Source organism: Sus scrofa, chromosome 1, assembly GCF_054392235.1.
Source record: "Sus scrofa isolate SSC_HxYL_T2T_F1_AM1 chromosome 1, Sscrofa_HxYL_maternal_Yorkshire_Landrace_v2.0, whole genome shotgun sequence".
In the NCBI taxonomy this organism is placed as follows: Eukaryota; Metazoa; Chordata; class Mammalia; order Artiodactyla; family Suidae; genus Sus; species Sus scrofa.
In genome coordinates this window covers 282023793-282037486 of record NC_139383.1, presented here as the reverse complement: position 1 = coordinate 282037486, position 13694 = coordinate 282023793, and the positions used below count along the sequence as shown (strand labels likewise).

The 13694-nt window shown below is 56.1% G+C and overlaps 2 protein-coding genes across 3 annotated transcripts in view; one reads left to right on the top strand and one right to left on the bottom strand.

The window, feature by feature from the left end:
* Nucleotides 1–13694, bottom strand: part of STXBP1 (syntaxin binding protein 1) — a 775650-nt gene that overhangs the window by 293582 nt on the left and 468374 nt on the right. The window lies entirely within an intron of this gene.
* On the top strand, nt 8112–13232 carry PTGES2 (prostaglandin E synthase 2). Of its 2 annotated transcripts, none has more exons than XR_014828807.1 (7): nt 8112–8393; nt 9526–9723; nt 10358–10416; nt 10779–10924; nt 11193–11393; nt 11720–11837; nt 12563–13232. XR_014828807.1 is itself a non-coding variant. In XM_001927936.6 (7 exons), exons 1-7 carry the CDS (start codon nt 8124–8126, stop codon nt 12683–12685), a joined length of 1119 nt encoding a protein of 372 aa, XP_001927971.1. In that variant the 5' UTR covers nt 8112–8123; the 3' UTR covers nt 12686–13232. The 2 variants fall into 2 exon arrangements, 1 of the variants encoding a protein (XP_001927971.1); XM_001927936.6 differs by having other exon boundaries at nt 10775–10924.

Below are 13694 nucleotides of genomic sequence, written 5' to 3'. Positions count from 1 at the left end.
TTTCCCATCCCGTTGGCTCTCTGCAGCTTCACACTCCTGCCAGGAGTATTTCAGCTTTAGGTCCCTCTGCCTGGACATGCTGTGCCATGCCAGGGCCTCACAACACGCGAATTTATATCTATACGTGGATTGGCACCTGCCAGGACAGCAGAATCTTAAAGGTACATAAACCATAAACTTCAAACAAAAAACTATTCTCATTCACTGAAATCATCACATCAGAATGTATCTGTTGAGCGCAAGAGAGAACTCCTCCTAGGGTTGCTGGATAAAATACAGGATGCCGAATTAAATTTTGATTCTGGATAAACAATAATCTTTTTGTAGAAGTATATCCCATGCAGTTATGAACTGGGTGTCCTGTGTTTTTACTTGCTAAACCTGGTGACACTATACTGGTGACCATCTTATCAGAAAAGTTATAAGGAGGCTTCTCACTGCCTTTCTATATGAATTAGCTCGAATGAGACTCATTCTTTTTTTTTTTTTTTTGTCTTTTTGCCTTTTCTTGGGCCGCTCCCGCGGCATATGGAGGTTCCCAGGCTAGGGGTCGAATCGGAGCTGTAGCCACGAGCCTACGCCAGAGCCACAGCAACGCAGGATCCGAGCCATGTCTGCGACCTACACCACAGCTCATGGCAACGCCGGATCGTTAACCCACTGAGCAAGGGCAGGGACCGAACCTGCAACCTCATGGTTCCTAGTCAGATTCATTAACCACTGCGCCACGACGGGAACTCCGAGACTCATTCTTAAGGCCTCTGCCTCGTCTTATGAGCACATTCATGATGATATTTATGGCCCACCTGGATAATCTGAGATGCTCTCACATCAAATAACAATTTATTTAAAAGGCAAAGAAGGGAGTTCCACTGTGGCTCAGCAGTAATGAACCTGACAAATATCCATGAGGACTTGTGTTCCATCCCTGGTCCCACTCAGTGGATGAAGGGTCCGGTGTTGCCACGAGCTGTGGTGTAGGTCACAGACACGGCTCAGATCCCATGTTGCTGTGGCTGTGGTGTAGGCCGGCAGCTGTAGCTCCTATTAGACCCCTAGCCTGGGAACTTCCATGTGCTGCAGGTGCGGCCCTAAAAAGAAAAAAAAAGAGGCAAAGAATGAAGGGAAGATTGAAAGAAGGAAAAGGCCAGTCCCAGGTTAGAACACTTGTCTTTTATTGTTCAAGTGTAGGTGAGTTGTGAAAATATTTTATTGTTTTAGAAATTAGAAAACAGAATGCACTCTGTCGTATTATGAATAAAGAACTAGGATACTGGAATTCCTGTCATGGCTCAGCAGTTAATGAACCCGACTAGTATCCATGAGGACTCGGGTTTGATCCCTGGCCTTGATCAGTGGGTTAAGGATCCAGTGTTGCCATGAGTTGTGGTGTAGATTGCAGACTCAGCTTGGATCTGACGTTGCTGTGGCTGTGGTGTAGGCCGGTGGTTACAGCTCTGATTAGACCCCTAGCCTGGGAACCTCCACATGCCTTGAGTGCGGCCCTAAAAAGCAAACAAACAAACAAAAAAAAACTAGGACATTGTCAACCATCAGGAAAGGAAAAAAATCTGGGTCAAGGCAAAAAATAGCTTGTTGTTGAAGGGAGTAATACATTTAATTTGTACATCTTAAAAATCAGGCTTGGGGGAGTTCCCGTTGTGGCTCAGTGGTTAACGAATCCGACTAGAAACGATGAGGTTTCGGGTTTGATTCCTGGCCTTGCTCAGCGGGTTAAGGATCCGGCGTTACCGTGAGCTGTGGTGTAGGTTTCAGATTCGGCTCGAATCCCGCATTGCTGTGGCTCTGGCATAGGCCAGCGGCTACAGCTCTGATTAGACCCCTAACCTGGGAACCTCCACATGCCCCAGGAAGTGACCCTAGAAAAGGGGAAAAAAATAAAATCAGGCTTGGGGAGTTCCCACTGTGGCAGTGTCTCTACAGTACCAGGATGCAGGTTCAATCCCTGGCCCAGAGCCATGAGTTAAGGAACCAGCATTCGTGCAGCTGTGGCCTGGGTCAAAACTGTGGCTCAGCTCTGATCCCTGGCCCGCGAAGTCTATATGCCTCAGAGTGGCCAAAAAAGTAAAAAAAAAAAAAAAAAAAAAAAAAAGAAGAAGAAAAGAATCAGGCATGGGGACCTTGACTGCGATATGAAGAGAATTTAAGGAGTTCCCTTCGTGGCTCAGCAGTTAAGGAACCCGTCTAGGATCCATGAGGATGCAGGTTCGATCCCTGGCCTCCCTCAGTGGGTTAAGAATCTGGCATTGCCGTGAGCTGCGATGTAGGTCACAGACACAGCTTGGATCCTGAGTTGCTGTGGCTGTGGCATAGGCCGGCAGCTATAGCTCCAATTTGACCCCTGGTCTGGGAACTTCCATATGCCTCGGGTGCGGTCCTAAAAAACAAAACGAACAGACAAAAAAAGAATTTAAAAGTGGTAATAAAGAGGAGTTCCTGTCGTGGCTCGGTGGTTCACGAATCCGACTAGGAACCATGAGGTTGCGGGTTTGATCCCTGGCCTTGCTCAGTGGGTTAAGGATCTGGCATTGCCGTGAGCTGTGGCGTAGGTTGCAGACGGCTTGGATCCTGTGTTGCTGTGGCTCTGGTGTAGGCTGGTGGCTACAGCTCCGATTTGACCCCTAGCCTGAGAACCTCCATATGCCACGGGAGCGGCCCTAGAAAAGGCAAAAAGACCAAAATAAATAAATAAATAAATGTGGTAATAAAGAAAAAAATCTTTAACTTATTGCATCTGCAAAGGCTCTTTTTCCAAATAACGTTGTTACATTTGCACGTTCCAGGAATTTGGACATGAATATCTTGGCTGAGTCGAGGGGGGTGCATTTCTCAGCTTACTATAGTCCCCTTTGACCTACACACACCCCGTCTCCCCCCACCCCAGGCCCCAGCGATCCTGAGGCATCCGGACCCCAGATCTGCGCACAAAGGAACTTGGGTTCATCTCACGAGGGTCCTGGGGACTTGGCAGCCTGATAAGTGTGGGCAGCTGCGGCGGGGCTGCTGGGAGCTCGCCGCCTTCCCTGGCTGAGCCCTGGCGCTCAGCTCTGTTCCAGGCGGGATTCCTGGGGCCCCAGCAGGTGCTATGGTCCTGTGGCTGGAGTGTGGGACCCTTGCCCTCCTCCCACATCTGCTCCCCTTCCTGCCCCTGATGCTCGCCTTCCTTCGTGGCTAAGAGTTCCCCCAGGCTCCGGTGCATGCAGAATGTTCCCTCGGAGTGTGAGCTGTATTAGGAAAGGGGGAGAGGCCCCCCCAGAGGAACTTGCCTGGTATCTGAGGGCCTCAGGTTCCCTCCCCCTCCCAGACCAGAGCCCTTTCCTTTTATACAATTAATAAACTATTCCCACAGGGAGTGGGGCGGGGAGGGAGCTGCTTCCTCCAGCTCCTGCCCAGTGACGGCTATTTTGGGGAAATCGCCAGGAAAAGTGGGGCGCTGACTTCTTTTTTTTTTTTTAGCTTTTATTTTTATTTATTTATTTTTTCTTTTTAGGGCTGCACCTGTGGCATATGGATGTTCCCAGGCTAGGCAGTAGAATCAGAGCTAGAGCTGCCAGCCTACACCACAGCTCATGGCAACACTGGATCCCCAACCTACTGAGCCAGGCAGGGGATTGAACCCTGCATCCTCATAGATATTAGTGGGATTTGTTTCCACTGCGCCACAACCGGAACTCCGAGGAGCTGACTTTTTCCACAGCCACAGCAAACCACGTCTTCGGCCTACACCACAGCTCACAGCAACGCTCCATCCTTAACCCACTGAGTGAGGCCAGGGATTGAACCCACATCCTCGTGGATTGTAGTCGGGTTCATTAACCTCTGAGCCACGAAGGGAACTCCATGGGGAGCTGATTTCTAATCTTGGAGCATCTGTAATGGTTACAGGGCAACTCACTCCAGTGGACTGGAGTCGGACCGCTGCCAAGAAAAGTCAAAAGGCGGGGGATGGGCAGGATCGGGCCCTGCTGGAGAGCAGGGATGGGGAGGCTGCTGGGAGCAGCTAATCCAAAGGATAGGCAGGGAGTGGAGCCCAGGTCTTCCTGGGGCCCAAGTGGACTTTGGGGAGGACTGTTTGAAAAGCAATCCTGGGAGTTCCCACTGTGGCTCAGTGGGTTAAGAACCTGACCTAGTGTCTATGAGGATGTGAGTTCAATCCCTGGCATCGCTCAGTGGGTTAAGGATCTGCTGTTGCTGTGTTCCATGGCAGCTCTGATTTGACCCCTAGCCTGGGAACTTCCATATGCTGTGGGTGCAGCCAAAAAAAAAAAAAAAGGGATATAGCTATAGATCCCATAGACGTTAAAGTGATAGGCAAGGAGTTTCCATGTAGCTCGCTCAGTGGGTTAAGGATCTGGTGTTGTCACTGCTGTGGCTCATGTAGCTGCTGGGTTCCATCTCTGACCTGGGAACATCTACATGCTGCGGGCATGGTAGGAAAAAAAAAAAAAAAAGATAAATTCTAACTTACTAAAATGAATTTAAGAAGAAAAAGAAAATGTGAGTTGCCCTGTAACCATTACAGAAATCCAATCAATCATCAGCCAATCTTTCCACAAAGAGACTTACAGACAAGCAAATAAACTGCTCATCCTCAAAGGTGCACCACTTGACAAGCGTTTAAAAATGAACTTTTAATTTAAAAAGTTGTAGATTTGCAGAAAAATTGTGAAATCCCATATATTGTATTATCTTATATTAGTATGATGCATTTGTTACAATTAACGAACCACCAATAATACATCATTAGTCAAAGTCCATGCCTTATTTAGACTTCCTTGCCCTTTGCCTGGTCTAGGAGCTCATGTTATATTTAATCACGTCTCTTTAGGCTGCTTTCGGCTCTGACGGTTTCTCTGACTTTCCTTGGTCTTGATGACCTCGACAGCCATCAGATGTTGTGTAGGTCGTCCCTCTGTTGGGATTTGTTGGCTGTTTCCCTCCTCATTAGACCAGCGTTGTGGGTTTTGGGGAGGAAGAGCGCAGAGGTCCGGTGCCACTTTTGCATCCTGCCCTGGGAAGGGTGCCTCCTATCGACATGACTGCTCACGGTGGGTGCTGACCTTGATCTCCTGGCTGAGGAGGGACGGTCAGTTTGCTCCACGGCCAAGTCACTCCTGCTTCCCCCTTCTCACACTGAGCTCTTGGGAGGAAAGTCACTCTGCACAGCCCGTATCCAAGGGGGGGCAGTTTTCCTCCACCTCCTCGAGGGCAAGGTGTCTACACACAGGAATTCCCGTCGTGGCTCAGGGGAAAGGAATCTAACTGGTATCTATGAGGATCCGGGTTTGATCCCTGGCCTCGCTTGGTGGGTTGGGGATCCAGCCTTGCTGTGAGCTGTGATGTAGGTAACAGACAGGGCTTGGATCCTGAGTTGCTGTGGCTGTGGTGTAGGCCGGCAGCTGCGTCTCAGATTTGACCCCTAGCCGGGAACATCCATATGCTGTGGGTTCAGACCTAAAAAGCAAAAAAAAAAAAAAAAAAAAAAAAAGAAGTCCACACACAAATTATTTGGAATTTTTTTGCACAGGTCTCTTTTGTCTCTTCTCATTTACCAATTCAATCATTTATTTTTTTAATTTTTATTTTTTTAGGACCACAAGTGTGGCATATGGGAGTTCCCAGGCTAGGGGTCGAACTGGAGCTGCAGCTGGGGGCCATGTCTGCGACCTACACTACAGCTCACGGCAACACCAGATCCTTAACCCACTGAGCGGGGCCAGGGATTGAACATGCATCCTCATGGATACTAGTCAGGTTCGTTTCCACAGAGGAACCCAGTTCTTAAGCAGCAGGACTGCAGAAGACAGAGCGAGGGAAAACAAGGAGGGGTGGGGTCCCACGCGGGCTCATGTGTCCAGGAGACTGGCCGCTAGGGTCAGATACGAATGGGAGGTCACAGAACCTATAGCCCAGAATGGGGCTCCTGGGCTGGTAGGATCTGGGCTATGCCTGGACAGAGGCTCTGTCCTCTCTTCTGTATGAGAACCCTGAGTCTCAGTCACCTGTCCCCAGATGTTGCACAGCAACAGGGAAAAGCACAACCATTCCTGGGATTTGCTCAGACTTGAGCAACCATCCAGCTCAGCCACAGGCAGGAGACCCCCCTGGCTGGAATGAATTAAGGAAGAGGCAGTACAGGGACCCAGGGTAGTGAGCACTGGATGGCAGGCAGAGATGCAGGCCTGACCCTACCTCTTGCCAATCTTTCCAGGAGGACACAATGGAGAATTTGCCAAGTGGTTTGGTGGAAGATTGGATCACTGGGTTTCCTTCCTATACTTGGCAAAGGTGGAGAAGCTGCTGAGTGGGCAAAAAATAGGCTTCTCTAAAACACTGGCCTCACCAGCCTCCAGGCTCTGCCCATTCGTTTTCTCATTTAATCCTGGCCCATCTCAATGCAGGAGACACTACCCGTCATTCTTATTTTGCAGATGGGGAAACGGAGGCTCCAGAAGGTGAGAAGGGAGCTGAAGGTTCTCTCTCCACACCCCCACCCCACCCCCCGCAGTGCTATGCAGGCAACAGGCGGCTTCTGTAAGCAAGTCACATTCACCAGGGCTTCAGGCCACACCAGCAAAGGGGGCAGGGGATGCTGATTCAGCAAATTGGCACGCCCACCCAGAGGGTCCACGCCCGGCCCCGCCCTCTTGAGGAGCCCCCGTCTCCAACGGGCCTGAAAGAAGTGGCTAGAACAAATCCAAATCCAAAGGCCCCCAGTTTCCTCATCTGTGGCCTGTGGCCACAGTTCTTGAACGCTGCAGTTTCCAGAGACCCGCTAGCAGTGCTCGCCCTGAACCCCGGGAGCACGCCTGCAGCTCCGGACCCACCCGGGGGCGAGGGGATGGAGGAGGGCTCTGCTGTTCCTTCCCGGCCCCTATCCCACACCCCAGGTCTCTTCCCAAGAGAGCACCCCCGAAAAAGCAAATGTCGCCTCAGCAGCCCCTCTGGGTCGCCTGCTTCTCCAAAGCCGTCGTTCCCGCCTTCCGAGCCCAGGTCCCGACATTGCGGGCTAGGGCGCCATAAGGACCGCGGGACGATCCAAGGCGGCGAGGGTCGCGCAGACAGCCGGCACCAGGAGGAAGGTGGAGGCGGTGGAAGGAACTCAGAGCTGGAAGAGTGGAAAGCGGCAAAGGAACCCACTCGGATGGCTGGTGCCCTGACCCCAGGGTCGGAGCCCCGAGGCCCGAGCTCCGCCCCTGATCCGCCCCGCCCCATCCAGAGCAGGTTCCTCTGAGCAGCCCTGCTCTCTCTTCTTCTGGGGCAGTCAAGCTCTGTGCCCGCCTGTCTTTCAATCTCTGTCTTGCCCCGCCCACAACCTGTTCCGCCTACAAATCCCCCCTCCCACTCCAGGAGCACCGCTCCACTCGCGATCGCCGGGCGGGGCCAACCTGGGGCTGCCCGCCGAGAAGCCTAGGTGGCTGAGGCTCGGGCCCTCGACTTGGGCGAAGGAGCCCGACAGAGGGACAGAATATCTTGGGACCCCAATTCTCTCTGTTCCATCCTGCCGCTGGGGACCTGCGGGTCGGCCAGCCGGCGCCTCGGGTTGGGAGAAATCTGAGACACGTGGTTTCTAAAGCCCCCAGAGTGCACGGAAAATTTTATGGTTCAGGTTACAGAAGAAATTGGGCAGCGGTGCGGGAGGGCAGAAAAAGCCCCAGTCGCGGGCTCCCACCTACTGCGGGTCCGGTGGGCAGTTTCCGTGGCTTTCCTGGACCCGATGCCGTGACGCTATCCCCAGTATCCTAAAGGGTTCAATCTCTTTCTATTGGTTGCATATTACGGATGACGCTGAGGGCCATAAGGCGAACTACGCGGCCGAGTTCCTACGTTCGGCTCCGGGTCACCGCCGCGACCGGTTACATCTACGCGTTAGAAGCGGGGACAGTTAGCAGATCTCCCTAGATGTTTCTTTGTTTCTGACGGGTGTGTGAAAGCTGGGTGCCGGGGACTCACGCCCCGTCCCATGAGAGCTGTCCCTTCCCGCTCCGCTTCACAGTCACCCCTGGCAACCTCCAGGCGCCGGAGACCCGCCCCTTTAGAGAGAGCCTGAGCCCGGGCCATCTTTGTTTCTCGCGCCCTCCCGCGGTGCCGGCGAAACGAACATGGCCCATGCTGCACGGGTTCTCTGGCCCAGCGGGCGCGCCCTGGCCTGGAGACTGGGCGGTCGTCCCTCTCTAAGACTCCCCGAGCAGAGCCGGGCGGGCTTCACCGGAGCGGCGGGAGGCCCAGGCCCCACCGCCACCACCCGCAAGGGGGGCCCACGGCTCCTGGGGGCGGCAGCACTGGCCTTGGGGGGCGCCCTGGGGCTGTACCACACCGTGCGGTGGCACCTTCGCGCCCAGGACCTCCGAGCGGAGCGCACAGCCGCGCAGGTAAGCCCTGGCCAGACCGAGCCTTGGGTGGGGGCGCTGGGATCAGCGCCGAACTTCGGGACTTCTGGGAACCGGCGGGGTCAGGAATCGTCTCCTCTGTCCATTCTTGACCTTGAGCGAGTGACTTGGTTTTAAGTCTCTGATCCCTCAGCGTCCTCATCTGTGAAATGGGGCGCTAATGTCAGCTAACGAGAATTGTCTTTGTTTTAAGGTCGTTTTTCTAACCGGCTTTAAGACTTCTTAATAGAAAGATTTGGCGATCACTGAAACGGAAAGCCTCTTTCACAGTTTATCACTTTAGCAAACGTTTGTCTCCCTCCTACCGTCTCCAAATCCTGAGGTTGTGTGTTTATTTATTAGTACTATTATTAGTGTTTTTACGAAACCGATGACCCTAGCTGTCCTTACGATGCTTTGTACACAGCACCAGCCCCGTCCCATCACACCCCACAGGCGCCTGGTTTCGGAATCCAAGGGAACCAGAATTGCAGATGAGGAGTAGATTTCTCTGTATCTCCCTGTCCACCCCCCCCTCCACCCATGGCCCAGCTTCAGTCTCCCATCTCTGAACAGCGTCGGGGGCGAGGCGACTGCAGCTGTGGCTTTCAGATAGGAATCTGCAGCAAGCTTACCTGGGGCTCTCCTGCTGTGCATGTTCTATGCAGGTCCGTGGCCCAGATACAAGGACTCCCCTCTTGGAGACTCGGAAACGCTGGGCTCTGCCCCCTCACCCCGAGGTCCCTTGGATTGAGAGTGGGGGAGTTGGGGGGGGGGCACTCCCAAGTTGAAGAAACAATTGCATCGGGGAGGGGGGTCCACCTGGCAGTGTCTGAAGTTCCCTCGGGACAGGAAGGAGAGAGATGTCTATCTAGCGGTGGCGAGAAACCGGAAGAGTCCTCCTTTCTTCCCGGGGAGCCCACTGGTCGGGCGCCTGAGCCTGAGCTTCCCGCTGCTCGAGCCCGCTCCCCTCCCTGCGCCTCCTTTTTTCCTTGCCGTCTATCCTCGGTTCCTTCTGTAGTTCTCAGGGTCAGCCTAGAAGACGCCTTCGGGAAACTTCAGCTTGAGGGCGGGGCCGGGGGCGGGGCCTGGGCACCAGGTCTCAGAAGCCCCCCTTCCTCTGCTCCTCCCCCAGCTCTTGCTGTCCAGCCGCCTGCAGCTGACTCTATACCAGTACAAGACGTGTCCATTCTGCAGCAAAGTCCGCGCCTTCCTCGACTTCCACGCCCTGCCCTACCAGGTGGTGGAGGTGAACCCTGTCCGCAGGGCCGAGATCAAGTTCTCCTCCTACAGGAAGGTGCCCATCCTGCTGGCCCAGGAAGGAGACAGCTTGGTGAGCCCCCAGGGAGCCCCCTCCAGTGTCCCGGGTTGTCTTGGAATCCCCCTGAGTCAGGCCCTGCTCTGCAGCGCTGGAAGGAGCTTGGGCTCTCTGGGCCTTGGCTGAGGATTGGGACGCAGCCTGTCTAAGGGAGGAAGAGCACCACAGGCCTTAACAATGTGGGTTTGAGGTCAGGCTGGTCTGGGTTCAAGGTGGGGCTCTGCCACTCACTGGCTCTGTGACTTGCGGCCAGTCACTTAGCCTCTCTGGGCTTGCTTCATTCATCAACAGAGAACCATACTGTCTGGGGTGTAGGGCTTGGCTCCTAGTATGTAGCGTCTGAGTCCACCCTACCTGTCAGCGTCCAGGAGGCCAGGTGGGTGGGTCCTGCCTCCTCCCCACTAGCCACACTACTCCCTCACTTGGAGGGTGGGCTGTCCTGAGGGTGGGGACTGGGTCCTGGGGGTGGGGAAGCTCGATGGCATTGATTTTGGGGGGCGTGAACCCCCAGGGGCAGATAAACAAGGCTCAGGTTCCACTGGACCAGTTTGCGCAGGATGCCTGGTTTAGGAGCCCCCCGGGATTCTGCCAGTGGCTGCCAGACCCCCATTCCACCCCCAACCTTGATCTAAACCATCTTCTTCTCCAGCAACAACTGAATGACTCCTCTGTCATCATCAGCGCCCTCAAGACCTACCTGGTGTCAGGGTAAGGAGCCCCCGGCTGGCACTGCATCTCGTCCCCTCTCCTGTCCCAGGGCGGCCTCCCCTGGGTTCCCACGTGGAGTAGGGTGGGGCTGCCGCTTGGATTTCCACGGTGGGCCACGGCCGTCACTCTGAGACGGCCTCCCCTCTGCGCCTCTCCCTCTGTCGGGGGGATGCTTTCGGAGTGTCTGCCCCAGATCCCTCTCGCTGCAGGACCTGCTATGTCACTCATGGGAAGGGGGAAAGCCTTTGTGGGGCAGCCCTGGGGCCCGATCCAGCTGGGGTGGGCAGTCCCCCCAGGAGGGGAGGGCTCTGAATCTGGGAAGATGGAGTCGGGCTGAGACTCAGGACGTCTCCCAAAGGCAGCCCCTGGAAGACATCGTCACCTACTACCCGCCCATGAAGGCTGTCAACGAGCAGGGCAAGGAGGTGACCGAGTTCTGCAACAAATACTGGCTCATGCTGGATGAGAAGGAGGCCCAGCGGATGTACGGTGGAAAGGAGGCGAGGACGTACGTGGGGTGAGGGGCGGGGCGGGGGCGGGGCCTGGGGGCGGGGCCTCCCCCAGAGGGGACCAGGCTGCGCGGGATGCTGTGCGGTGGGGAGCAGCGTGGGAGACCACCAGGGCTGGGGCTACGTTAAGGGCCTCCTCCTTGGGGCTGAGCGTCCCATCTGTGCACGGGGCGATGGAGATACTGTGCCTGCGCCCCCCACCCCCCGTCCCAGGCCCTGGCTCAAGAAGCCTACCTGCCTCGCCTTCTGTGCCCCTTTTGCCCGCAGGGAGGAGATGAAGTGGCGGCAGTGGGCAGATGACTGGCTGGTGCACCTGATCTCCCCCAACGTGTACCGCACGCCGGCCGAGGCCCTGGCCTCCTTCGACTACATTGTCAAGGAGGGCAATTTCGGGACGGTGGAGGGCGCCATGGCCAAGTACATGGGCGCCGCTGCCATGTACCTCATCAGCAAGCGGCTCAAGAGCAGGTGATGGTGCTGAGTGTGTGTATGTGTGTGTGTGTGTGTGTGTGCGCACACGTGTGCGCACACATCCCCAGGCCCCCAGCATTAGCCGAGCTGGGACTCAGAACCTGTGATTGCTTCCCTGACCCCAGGGGAAGCAGGGCTGGTCGTGGAGCCCAGAGCTGGGTCCCTGCCCTGTGCCTTCCTCTGCTTTCCTCTCCATAGTCAGGGCTCTTGTTCCTGCTACCCTGTTTCCCCCCGCCCCCCAAGTAGCCTTGGCCCCCAGGCCTTCTCCCTCTCCCCACCTGGGCCAGGCATTGGAGCTTCCCTGATGGACTCCCCCCACCCAGGCACCACCTCCAGGATGACGTCCGCGAGGACCTCTACGAGGCTGCCAACAAGTGGGTGGCAGCTGTGGGCAAAGACCGGCCCTTCATGGGGGGCCAGAAGCCGAACCTGGCTGATTTGGTGAGTGTGGTCGGGGTGGCAGCGGGTGCACAGACTGAAGGGTCTGTCCTTGGGGTCTGAGAACCTGGGTGGAGAACACCCAGGTGCAGGCAATGCCTGTGTCTCACAGCTTCTCCACCCAGAGGCACTGCGTGTCAGGGGCTTACGGAAAACCAGATACAAGGAACTTAGTTCACATAACTGAAAAAAATGGAGGATGTGTGAGTTGGCTTCAGGACTAGCTGGATCCAGAGGCCAAGTGGTGTTACCAGAGTTTAGGCCGTCCTGCCACATTTCAACTAAATGTGCAGTTGGCTTCAATGCCAAGGCCTGGGTCCAGCGCTCCAGGCTTCTACTCAGCAAAAGTCCTGGGACAGTGTCTTGTTGGCCTGGCTTCAATGCCAGTCCTTGAAGCAGGTCTATGGCCAGAGTGGGACATGTCGATTGCCCGGTCTAGGTCTTGGAGCTGGGGGATGGGGTTCCCTCTCCCCACATCTCAGGACCTGGATGTGGGGGAGCGCATTTTCCTAAAGGGAACTCCTGGGGGAGGATGGTTACCCAGAAAGGGGGTGTGGGTGCCGGGCAGGGAAAAGCTGCAGCCATTCCCCACACTGCATTCAAAGCTTTGCATGCAAAATTGGTCCTTTATTGGGTCGGGGGGCTCTCAGAGAGGGGAGGTGATAGGCTCAGAGCACACACCTGGCAGGACCAGGCAGCCGAGAACCCGCCTCTCTACCCACCCCCAGGCGGTGTACGGCGTGCTGCGGGTGATGGAGGGCCTGGAGGCCTTCGAGGACCTGATGCGTCACACTCACATCCAGCCCTGGTACCTGCGGGTGGAGAAAGCCATCGCCGAGGCCGTCCAGTGAGCTGAGCATCCCCACCAGGAGGAGGCGGAAGACAGTGGAGGATGCCGGCCGTGGGGCACAGGGCGATGCTGTGAGGCTGGGCAGTGGGGGATGGGGTCATCTGGCCTCTTGTGCACCCCCCCCACCCCCAGACCTCTCACTTCCAACAAAGGACATTTGCTGGGGCCCTGGGATGCTGGGGGACGAAGCCCAAGCTTGGTTTCCGTTCACAGCCACCTCCCCGCGCACACAGGCACAGAAGGCTACCTCCCCCACCCCCCACTGCCCCCCTCTCTGCCCCAACCCTCCCTGGCCACCCCCCCTTCCCCACCCCCTCCTGGGTCTCCCTGCTGTCAGCCTGCTCTGGGGCTCTCAGGGCTGTGCTGTCTGTGCCCCGTGGATGGGAACTGGGTTGGGCTCCCGCCCAGGCAAGGGAAATGGGGTTTGTCTGGTTTGGGGAGGCCCCAAGCCTGGCTCCCTTGTTCCTGCTCCTTCCAGGTGCCCCCTGGACTGTGTGTCATGTTTGCAATAAAGAGATTGGCCGCTCCCCATGTGGCGGCCCCTCTGCTCCCCGCGTGGTGGCGCTGTAATGGAGGCCTGCAGGCAGTGCCTCTAGGGCAGCTTCTGAGCGAGGCCAGCCCAGCCCTGGTGCTAAATACCACTGGTCCAGCGCTTACCACGTGTCAGGCCTGGGGTGAAAGGCTCAGCAGGCTTTGCATCCCACAGCTCCTGGGACCTGGCCAGGGGATGTGCAGGAGGGAGTCTCAGAGACAGCCTGGGGCGCGGGTCAGCTCTGCTCCCCGCTGACTGTGGACTCCGGGCAGGGGCACCCCTCTCTGGGCCCAAATCTCATCATCTGTCAGATGCCACAATGAGAGGCCCCACCTCAAGGGGAAGTTGTGACCGGTTGACAACGGGGTGGCTGTCCAGTGTGTAGAAGGATGCGTGGCTCAGCAGCGGCCAGAATGGCTCCAGCCCTGCGCTGTGGACCAGGAGACCAAGGCTCAGGGGCCCCATGGCAGCAGCAGGC

What these genes read in the sequence shown, in the direction of transcription:
- PTGES2 (XM_001927936.6), top strand. Translation starts at nt 8,124, where the DNA reads ATGGCCCATGCTGCACGGGTTCTCTGGCCCAGCGGGCGCGCCCTGGCC. An exon ending in CCCAGGAAGGAGACAGCTTG is followed by an intron (nt 9,724 to 10,357) that starts GTGAGCCCCCAG and finishes CTTCTTCTCCAG; the next exon opens with CAACAACTGAATGACTCCTC. An exon ending in GGTGGAAAGGAGGCGAGGAC is followed by an intron (nt 10,925 to 11,192) that starts GTACGTGGGGTG and finishes TTTTGCCCGCAG; the next exon opens with GGAGGAGATGAAGTGGCGGC.